This window comes from Bufo gargarizans, chromosome 5 (assembly GCF_014858855.1).
Source record: "Bufo gargarizans isolate SCDJY-AF-19 chromosome 5, ASM1485885v1, whole genome shotgun sequence".
Lineage (NCBI taxonomy): Eukaryota > Metazoa > Chordata > Amphibia > Anura > Bufonidae > Bufo > Bufo gargarizans.
In genome coordinates this window covers 326,502,687-326,514,402 of record NC_058084.1, presented here as the reverse complement: position 1 = coordinate 326,514,402, position 11,716 = coordinate 326,502,687, and the positions used below count along the sequence as shown (strand labels likewise).

At 45.3% G+C, this 11,716-nt stretch overlaps 1 protein-coding gene across 1 annotated transcript; it reads right to left on the bottom strand.

The window, feature by feature from the left end:
* Nucleotides 1-1,500: 1,500 nt before the first annotated feature.
* LOC122939438 (cyclin-dependent kinase 5 activator 1-like) lies at nt 1,501-2,061 on the bottom strand. The gene has a single exon (XM_044295507.1). It carries the CDS (start codon nt 2,059-2,061, stop codon nt 1,501-1,503), a length of 561 nt encoding a protein of 186 aa, XP_044151442.1.
* Nucleotides 2,062-11,716: the final 9,655 nt, after the last annotated feature.

The following is an 11,716-nucleotide window of genomic DNA, read 5'->3' as shown; positions in this document are numbered from 1 at the left end:
TTAAGCCTGCGTGTCTTTCTTGGAAAGTAGGTTACAAAAGGGGTTGTGAGCCACAGAATCGCCTCTTCCGAGGAGGTCATACTTCTTTATAATTATTGCACTACATAGCCATGATTTAGCATATAGTTTGTGGTTTTTAATCTTTTATTTTTATTACTCGGTACTTCGGAAACCCTAAAATTCTAGAAAATAGAAACCACTTAAATTGTAAAACGCTGTTTAAGTTTAATAAAAAGAAAATACAGCATGCTACAAAAGCAACATTCCCCAAGTAACCTAAGTCCACTGGGTGTTTATAGGACACAGTTCAGGTCTCTAGGTGCTTTCTTCTGTTCAGAAGACCATGTGTAAATTTTATACTTGTTGAAATTGATGTTTCCATTGCAATCCGCCTCCTTGTCATGTCTTTGTCATGCCGTTTGTTGACATTCAGACTCTGAAGTCGTAGAGTGTATCAGTATAAAAATAAACACATGTGCTGGAGTACGCTGCAGTGTTCTGTGTCAGGTATCGCTCTCTACTTTCTTCTCACTCTCTGCTATCTTTATTGTAGAATAGGGCAAGCACTCTTCTATTCTGGATCCAGCTTCTGTATGCTGGGCCAGCGCATGCACCTTGTACACAGCACAGAGCACTAACCCAAAATGGGACATCATTAGTGATGTGCTGTCAATAGGACATGGATAAGGAGCCTGGAAGACGTGTGACCAGTGGACAAAAGATCAACACTATAGGAGCATAATAGTGCTTCCAGGGTCAGGTGACCGCCATTGGGCGTCTGGAACAGGGGCCAATTTTGTAATGTAAGTTAATTAGAAAGTTAGTAGCTTGGTCATTGGGATTCTCCAGCTGTCACCTACATATAAAGAAATGCTCTGAGATAAAAATAATGCATTAATTGGAAAGTCCAGTCTGACGACTTATATCATTGCACTATGGTGCAATAATCTGAAAAAAAAATTGTTTTACTCCAAAAGTTAAAATTCCTCAGTCATAGAATTGGCACCAGAGTGGCTTGTGAGGGGGACATGTAATAAACCAGATGTTCATACAGAATATCATGCACTTCACAATGCTTAGGGTTGACACAACGTTTGGGCCCTGTTTTTTCCCTAACGTTACTGATGTATGTTTGTTTTGTAAGATCGATCGCTTCAGGGGCCCTTTAGCCCTAGACAAGCGGTGATCGCATCCTAGCTTGTATTGTTAGGCAATGCCTTTGATGCTCTGTACTTAAATATGATTGTGATGTGATGCTCGCTTTATTGCGCTTATATTGTCTGATGATCTTTGTTTCTCTGATCAATAAAAAGAGATTTCAAACAGAATATCATGCACCATGCAGTCCCTTCATATCCTGATATTAAATCTCCAGACGCCTTCATCTCATAGTAAATTGGAGACCTCCAATGTTCATACCTCCTTAAAACAAGATTTAACATTCCGGACACTAATTTTCCAGTACATTTTCTTTCCTCCTTTCAGGTCACAGGATGTTCCTTATCTTCCTACAGCTTTCAGCTCAGCGAGTGTCTCACTATAAAACTGGCGGTTGGCATTGATCTGCATCATCTTGGAGCTCATGATTCTGATGTATGATAAGCATCGGTCCCAAAAGGCCATCCTTGAGCCCACCAGGAATGGTGTTACTGGGTACCAATTCTCATTGCCGGTGTAGCAGTGGGTGATGAAGTAGCAGGTAAGGAAGGACACTTGAAGCTGTTGTATGGTGTCTGCCTCTGGGGAGATGAGGTCTCGACACAGCATATAGAGGAAGACGACACTGCCTGAGCTCAGGAAACTTACGGGTTGGTAGCCCATACTAAGGAGATAATTGTCAATATTCCTTAGCCATCTTACAGGATCTGTAGGGGAGAGATCGATCTTATAACATCTCCGACGTAGAAAAAGTCTGAGACACCTCAGGAGCTCACTGGATGGAGTGTACAGCACAAGACGTCTCTGGGATGATTGTGCTTGGTCAATCAGATGCCGTTTGGCTGGTACTTCAGGACAGCAGTAGGGTCTCTTCCTGGATTTCTGAGGCTTGTTGTCCGCCATTGTTATATAGCAGCTCACACTCCCTTCAAAGACAAAAATCCAATATATACAATATAACGCTCACAAGTCAATACATTATAGACAATAAAATACTATGTGAGGCTCTAGTCACATAACACATGCAGAGCTGTTCTTCCTGTTATAATTACAAAGGCCATAGAGGAATGTGATGGACCCTCCAAGTCAATGTAAAGGTGGTGTCATGTGAAGGATTGGTCTCATGGTTTCTGGTATACATTAAACGAGTATTTCCATGTAGAAATTCATGAAATATCCAGAAAATAAGCCATAAATGCCCAGTATGTGCAGGTTCCACCACTGGGACACACACCTTTTTCAAGAACAGGGCCACATCTAGAAGCTACAGTGAATGTTGTCTAGGCCGCACATCCATGGCTCCCTCCATTTACTTCTATGGGTGTAAGCACGTCTGATTATTATTTTATAGAAGGGAATGGAGAGAGCAGGAAATGCATGGCCACCTCTCCATTCACTGCAACCGCACGCAAGACAGGGCCCCGTTCTTGAGATAGGTGTGGGTTTCGGGCGTGCCCCCTATATGGCATCTATATGGTGCGGTACCGCTCTATGTCACTACACCCTAAGGCCCCTTTCACACGAGCGAACGCATTGCGCCCTCACAGAATCCGGACCCATTCATTTAAATGGGTATGTGTACATGAGCGGTGGTTTTCATGCATCACTTTTGCGTTACGTAAAAATTGCAGCGTGTTCTATTTTCTGCGATTTTCAGGCAACGCTGCCCCATAGAAATTGATGGGGCTGCTTGACAATTGCATCCGCAAGCAAGTGCACATGTGATGCAATTTTCACGGATAATTGCTAAGAAATGTTGTTTGTAAACATCCCGTCTTTTATCACGCGCGTGCAAAACGCAGTAAAGCGCATTGCACCCGCGCGATAAAAACTGAGCGCGATTGCACACAAAACACAAAACAGTGGAGGCGCAGTTAGAACTGCATCAAAACTGCATTAAAAATGTTAAAGGCAGTTTGGTCGTAGTTTTGCCAGGCAGTAATCAGCCACATGTTTTTACATGTTTTACCCGCAAAAATGGCACAGTTAATGATCACATTGCAAAAAAACAGTAAAATCCTGTAAAACTGGACTTGGAGTTGCTATGTGTGAATACATGTAATGCCCCCGAGTGGCATTACCACTCCTACGCCCTGCTTCTATCTGTGAATGCTAATATAATGTTATCTTATGCATTTATTTCCAGGTCCCTAGACACTGTGCATTTATAATAATGTTATGTAATTGTTCATGTAATGTGCCTGGTTCACCAGCAGGTGGCAGCAACTATGGCAGAGCTACACTTAATTGACCCCTGTTTTGCCATAATGCTGCAATTGATGTAGATTCCCACTCTCTAGCAGTAAGTAAATGCAATAAAGTCTCTTGTATGGGGTTTTACTGATAGAGGGGGTTTCCAAGCACAAGAGTAGATCGTGTTTATTCTATAGCCTTTGTGGTACAAGGACACACACGTAAATCCTGTTCGGAGACGCCAAATGCAACAAGAGCGGTCCGCAAGGGGTCCTTTTAAGATGAGATAAGTGTTTCATGACGCCAGTTGCAATGAAGCAACAACGGGATAGAGTCCCTTTAATAAATGGTGTTGGTACCCAGGTGTGGGAATGGCCGAGTGATATAGGGTGGCCTATAATGTCCCTTAATGTTTTGTGCGCGCGTCACGGTGCTCCTACCTGGATACGCTGGAATCCCAGGTGTTGGCTCTGAAGCAGGCAAATAGGGTGAACAATTGAGGGATTTAAAGAAATATTTGAGTCCAGACCTTGTGATGAAGTTCAATGGCAGCTTTACTTTGCATAAACTTTTCTCCAAACAGTTTACAGACTTTATCTTGGTTCCAGCAGGCTTTAGCATTAACTATGGCAGGCAAACAATCCCAACTCTGCTACATCGGTTTCTCTTTGTCTCTGCTGTACTTACAGACTTAAATGGAATCTCTGCTTCTGCAGGATGCTGCAACTTTTCTCTGTAGTCTGACTCTGGATTATGCCAGGGAATAGGTTAGAGTTCTGGCAGCTTCAACATGGAGTCTCAACCAGAGACACTTCTGACCAAGAAAGGAGGGGAGAATGGAATGGTGAGTTCCATTCTCTCTAAGTGTAGCTCTGCCATAGTTGCTGCCACCTGCTGGTGAACCAGGCACATTACATGAACAATTACATAACATTATTATAAACGCAGTGTCTAGGGACCTGGAAATAAATGTATAAGATAACATTATATTAGCATTCACAGATAGAAGCAGGGCGTTGGAGTGGTAATGCCACTCGGGGGCGTTACATACACACTCATTGTTTGCTTCAAGAAAATACAATCTGTCCTGGTATAGATGTGATACATACACATGTGATAGAGCCCTGTGCCCATCACATGACCAGGACAGATAGTCATACACTGAAAATAAACAATAAGTTTCTACTGGATGACAGCAATCGTAGATCTTAAAAAAATACAAGAAACTATATTGGGAAATTGCTTTTAAGTTAGTTGCCAGCAGTTCCAGCAAATTCACGGGAAGGGGGTGAAGCCAATGATAAAAGGCGGCACTAATAAATTGATATATCTTAATACCAGCGTATGAAACACGAGTCTTAAATGGGTTATCCGGGTACAGAGCTGAACCTGGACATATCCATATTTTCACCTAGGCGGCCCCCCTGATTTCACCTAGGGCAAGGGCTCTTTTGTTTACAATAACACACTGCCGGGGTGAAGTGTCCGCCCGGCAGTGTGTTTGGGGACGTCACTGGCTCTGATGTGCGTGCTTTAGCGCTGCCCTAGCCATTTAACTGGGTAGGGCAGCTCTAAATGCAGTGTCCCAGGGGGTCAGTAGTGTAGCCTTAGGTATGCTGGGCTTTGTAGTGCAGAATAACCCACTAACCTGGGACTCACTGTCGTCTTCAAAAACGGGTCAGCACTGGAACAGGCAAAGGATTAATGTCGTGACGCCAGTGTCAATTAAACGGTGACACACCGTGTGTTGGTAGCAAGAACAACGCAGAAGCCACGTGATAGCCAACCAAAACTGGAACTTTACTGGTATTCTGAAATCGTCATGCATGGACATAATTGGAACCGCAGTTCCATTGAAGACAGTTGGTTCCCATATGTTACAGACAGGCCGGTTGTAGCAAGGTGGATTTCAGAGGGTTAAACACAGGAGTTGCAGTACAGGCGGCTTGCACTCTATCCCTGACTGATCCTGAAAATATGGAACTTATTCTCCAAGGTCTGATGCCCTATCTCTGGCGTATCCTTGGGTATGTCCTTATTAAGTACATCCTCTGTTGCTTTGCGTACCTCTTGCTTTATCAGGATTGCCTCTGTTTCGTGCTGTGTCCAGGCTGGTTAAATATGACGTTTCTGCTTGGACCGCTAAGACTCAGGAGGGGAACCTTCTCCTTGGATCCGGAACCCGGTTACAGGGCCTACACTACCCTCTCCTAGTCTGCAGGCTCCAGGCCTGCTTTACTCTCACAGGCCCATGGCCTGGCCTTAACTCAGACACAGTCTCATCTCCTTCTCCTTCTCCCACTGTCTGCTATCTTTCTACTCCCTGACTGGGCCTTATATACACTAGGGTTCCCTAGCTCCCTCTAGTGACTTAGAGCTGGAATAACACCCCTAGCCGGCCTGCACATGCACATTTCACAGTAACAGGGAAGTACATAGCATTACATTAGCAAGATGATTTGATACCAACCTCCCCATACATAAGGGGGAACGACAGCACACAAGTGACCCTTCTGTAGTAACGGGCATTACAGCTCCCGTACACTACATACCCCGTTGCTTTAAGCTGAGTACGACCTCGTACTCCATCAGGGCCCGCCCAACTGGAATCATTACCTGAAATAGAGAAAGACACATGCATGCATACATATATGTCATTTATACTCATATCAGACCCAATTGGCAAAGGTGAAGTGCGGTGACAAGGGGCGTCGTTCTCTTCTCTCAGGATAGTGAGTGGAACTGGGGCGCTGACCTGGCACAGCGGATGTTTGAAGAACCAGGATAGTCCATGACAATAAATAAGTCCATAATAAAATCAACCTCTCAGAGGCTCGCACATAGGAAGTCCATCTCTGGGCACATAGACGTGAATAAAAACCGGTTATTAAATACAGTCAGCAGCACATATATAAAATGACAATACAGGACTCTGACAATACCAGGGCCATGTTATCCTGGCAAGTCCTGCTTACCCTTTAAAATAGTGCTGACCTAAAAGAGCTTTTTCAACCTGAAATGGGGGTTAAAAGGGAAAAACGGTGCAAACTTAAGGCACAACTGGGATATTTAGCAGCAGGCCGGGCGTCCCAAACAACAAAATGGGCAGGCTGGGTGCAGTGGTACACAGTGGCAACCTCAATTTGCTATAATGCCACCGGCCGTGTATAACTGGCAGCAAGCTTCACCAGCCTTGCTAACACAAGGGACAACTCCGCCATGAAGAAAACGTTTCTGTGGGGACATACAATAAGGCCTAGCAGGCCTACTCACAGACGTGTGTCGAATTCCTCTTCAGAGGAGTGATCATCAATGGGTTCCTTTAATAATTGTTCTGGCCTAGCAGGCCATATCTGGAATCCATCCCCTCGTACAATTTTCACTGGAGGAGGCCTATCCAGCATTGCCTCTACTTCAGCCTGGGTTCTGGGGAACGGGACCCACTGGACACATCCCGTGTATCCAAGGTCCTCTACCAGGTAAATCTTCTTCCGCAGGGATTCTGTATCCATCAGTTCACTAGTAGGTGATTCTAGCGGAGGCGCGGTGACTGTCGCCTCCAGTGTAGGTGCGGTAACTGCCGCCAGACGCCGGGCCTCAGCACAGTCTTCAGACCTCCGGCAACTGTCTTGTATCTCCTTCTCAACCTCCCGCTTCACTGCTGCAGGAGGGGGATACCGCTCAGCAGGCCCCTGCAGGACTATGGGCTCCCAGAATACATCGGGCCCAAAGAAGATCTGGCTGTGCAGGTGAGTGGACCGGGGCGGTTCAGATCTCGGCTCTTCTCTTTGGTTCAGGTCAGCACCCTCCTTCTCTTTCTCCCAGGCTTCAGGCTGCGCGCTGGGGCGGATGACTGCGGTGGCGTAGGGTCCCCTTAAGCCCTCCGCTGGGGTATACTCCACTATTTCCCCCAACACTAGATTGTGGAGGCGCTCCGGTAGATAATGGCGCTTCACGGAACGCCTGTTAACAAAAAAGTCCCGGCCGGTCCCCAGTTCTTGTATAAAGCCAAACCCCCGCTCCTTGTCGAAGGCCACCACGATCCCGCGGCGCCGTTCCAGCTGGGGCTTACCTGGGAATGAATCTCCCTGTATCGATTTGGCCATCTCCTCGAACCGTTTTTTCCTGGTAGTCGTTTTTTTCGCTACCGCGGCTCGTAATTCCGCCATCAGTGTCGACCATTGTGCGGGCCGGCGACGGGTCACCCTCAAATCCACAGCTGACTCACCGGAACTGGCCGTCCAGGCCAGAGGGTCCCATGCCTCCGCAGTAGGGGAGTCCGGTGGAGTGGCGCCCCACTCACACGTGGGTTCAAGTTCGGGCCTTCCTTCCTCCGACATCGCCATCTCCTCTTCCGCTTCACTCAGCCTCCACTCTGACTCCTCCCTCAGCCTGGGCAGGTTTTCCTCCGTCACAGGCCAGCCTCCTAGGCGTAACATTCTAGGGAAGGCGGCCGCATTATTATTCATCAAGGTGGGTGGTGCCCCAGGGCATTCTTCTCCCTCTTGGAGGGTTTTGGCGCCAAATCTTCGCGCCACTACATACCGTGATGGCGCAGCAAGAAACTCCATAGCGTCGGCGGCCATTTTGGGTGTCCTGATGCCGCTATTCAGTGACAGCAAGCAGGATGATGAAAAGTCCAATAAATCACAGTCCACAAACACGATTTTCTCTCTGGGGGTAGCGCAACACAGCACAGCGCCTCCGATTCCTCCCAGATACAATTGCAATCCACCGACTTGGGAATAAAGGGTACAGTCCTTGCAATACGGTGGTGGAATAGTTAAAGCACACAGTTCACACTTCTCTGCACTCCAGAAGCATGCGATCCTGTTCGTGACGCCAAAAAGAGCGATGCAGTGTCCCAGGGGGTCAGTAGTGTAGCCTTAGGTATGCTGGGCTTTGTAGTGCAGAATAACCCACTAACCTGGGACTCACTGTCGCCTTCAAAAACGGGTCAGCACTGGAACAGGCAAAGGATTAATGTCGTGACGCCAGTGTCAATTAAACGGTGACACACCGTGTGTTGGTAGCAAGAACAACGCAGAAGCCACGTGATAGCCAACCAAAACTGGAACTTTACTGGTATTCTGAAATCGTCATGCATGGACATAATTGGAACCGCAGTTCCATTGAAGACAGTTGGTTCCCATATGTTACAGACAGGCCGGTTGTAGCAAGGTGGATTTCAGAGGGTTAAACACAGGAGTTGCAGTACAGGCGGCTTGCACTCTATCCCTGACTGATCCTGAAAATATGGAACTTATTCTCCAAGGTCTGATGCCTTATCTCTGGCGTATCCTTGGGTATGTCCTTATTAAGTACATCCTCTGTTGCTTTGCGTACCTCTTGCTTTATCAGGATTGCCTCTGTTTCGTGCTGTGTCCAGGCTGGTTAAATATGACGTTTCTGCTTGGACCGCTAAGACTCAGGAGGGGAACCTTCTCCTTGGATCCGGAACCCGGTTACAGGGCCTACACTACCCTCTCCTAGTCTGCAGGCTCCAGGCCTGCTTTACTCTCACAGGCCCATGGCCTGGCCTTAACTCAGACACAGTCTCATCTCCTTCTCCTTCTCCCACTGTCTGCTATCTTTCTACTCCCTGACTGGGCCTTATATACACTAGGGTTCCCTAGCTCCCTCTAGTGACTTAGAGCTGGAATAACACCCCTAGCCGGCCTGCACATGCACATTTCACAGTAACAGGGAAGTACATAGCATTACATTAGCAAGATGATTTGATACCAACCTCCCCATACATAAGGGGGAACGACAGCACACAAATGACCCTTCTGTAGTAACGGGCATTACAGCTCCCATACACTACATAAAGCCCGCCCATCAGTGCCGGTGATGTCACCGGGCTTCCTGGAAGCCCCATGGAAAGCCCGGTTCGTCACCGGAACTCCTGAAAATGCCTTTGCCCTGAGCGATTTAGCGCAGGGCAAAGGAGAGCATCAGAGCATGAACTGCTCCGATGCTCAAGTCGGGGGGCTGCCTGGGTAAAAATGGAGGTATGTCCGGGTTCAGCTCTGAACTCTGAAAACCCCTTTAATACATTTCCCCCAATATCTGATTATATATTACGGTACATTACGCTTATTATACTTTACCTCCTTAGCTCCAGAGATCCTTTTGTCTTAGTGAGTAGATGTTTAGTAAATTCTCTTCTGGTAATATTGCAGCAATCACACGGTAAGTAAATGTTCACGTCACATGTAGTCTGTGGTCTGAGGAAAAGCTGTGTGTAATTCACATATGTTCTAGGTGTCCATGTTCTAGAACCTATTACACAATAGTAGACAATAGCCTGGTTGCTATGACGACATCACTTCTCATAGTTACGGCAGTTTTATTTCTGAAAGGGGAACTGTCATATTAAAGGGGTTTTCACATGATTAATGTAAAAAATGAAAATCATACATAATCTAGTACATGACAAGCTAGAACCAGCCCTGTACCTCATATGGGTCCAGAGATCTCCACATTAATTGCTCTGCTAGATTTATATCAAACTGACAGCTCAAGGGGAGTGTATTCTCTGCTGCAGCTCAGGGGCGTGTCCATGCTCTCCCTATCACAATTCAGGAGGCAGTTGAAGTATGAAACTGAGCATGTGTGGTCAATGATCCGGACAAAGACATGAGAAAAAAACAAACAGCAGGGGGCGCAATACAGATACTATTAATTGCACAACTCAGTGGCTATATAAACATTTTTATTACATGCAATTACAAAAGAATTCAGATCCAGGTGCTGGTTTGAAAACTGGATAATGGCTTTCATTGGAAAATGCATTTATGGCCTCATGCGCACATCCATGGTTTTTGTCCGCATCCGATCCTCATTTTTTGCAGATCATATGTGGACCCATTCATCTCAATAGGGCCGCAAAAGATGTGGACAGCACATCCGTGGGCTGTTCACACCCATATGTCTGTTCCGCAGCCCTGCAAAAAAATAGAACGTGTCCTATTGTTGTCCAATTTGCGGAAGAGCATAGGATATTTCTGAAGGAGTAAATAACTAGTATTAATACTTTTGCACAATAAAATCTTTCAAATAAAAGTCATATTCAGGAACCATAACTTTTTTCTCTTTTAATAATTTTTATTGTTTTGACAATACGAGAAGTATAAAATACAACATACATTTAGTTTCAGTACAAAAGAAAGGATAGATCCTTACAGCGAAACTCTCATCAGATCCCGATATTAATCCATTTATATTGGTTGTCTCATCTTGACCCAACAGTCCAAGAAGAAATCTAAGATGGATGTGTAAACATAATAGACTGGTGATTTGGTAGGTTGACAATACTATTTGGTTCATGAAGATAATTATTCTAAGGGTACTTTTACACTAGCGTTTTTCTTTTCCAGCGCTGAGTTCCGTCCTAGGGGCTCAAATCCGGAAAAGAACTGATCAGTTTTATCCCCATGCATTCTGAATGGAGAGCAATCCGTTTAGGATGCATCCAGTTCAGTCTTTTTTACTGATCAGGCTTTTCAGAAAACCGTAGCATGTTGTATTTTTACCTCCGGCCAAAAATCCGGAACACTTTGACTGAACACTGTATCCGGCATTTTTCCCATATACTTGGATTAATGCTGGGTCCGGTGCCGTGTGTTCTGTCAAACCAGATCCGGCTTTCGCATGTTAAACCCGAAAAATGTGCAAAATAAAGTTAAAGTCCATAAATGGCGGATCAGTTTTTTCCAATGCATTTTTTCATTGTGATCAGAACCCTGATCAGGATTCAAATGTACACGTTTTTCCAGATTCGGCGGGCAGTTCCGGCGACGGAATTGCCCGCCGGATTCAAACAACGCTAGTGTGAAAGTACCCTTACTTATAACTTAACTGTATGTCTATATGTAATTTCACAAGAATTTTGAACCTATGTCTTCTTAGGCATTCACTAAAAGCTTGGCTGTCTTGTATGCATGTGAAGAGAAAAGGATGAAATTAAACGAAGATGAGCAAGAAGAAGAAAAATGTAACAAAACAAAAAAGGAAAAAATCAGCAGAGGTAAGAGAATGAGAGGAAAAAGAACTGTCAACCATAATTGGTGGGTAACCCTGTACTTTAATCTCCAAGTTACAAGCTATAATCCATCTGTGACATAAGACTTGAAGATGTCCACAGTGCCCAAGTACATAAGTATTTGTTATAATTGTTATTGCTTCTAGATGACATTTTTTCGTATCTGCAATTAGTATTCACTTTCCTGATTATATGAGAGGTATCTGGAATTGTGGCTGATTTCCAATTGCCTGCTATGCTTTGTAATGAGGCAATGAGTACATGACAAATAATGCTTTTTTCGTGAGGTAGCATATTTATCTACCTCTAATCTTAATA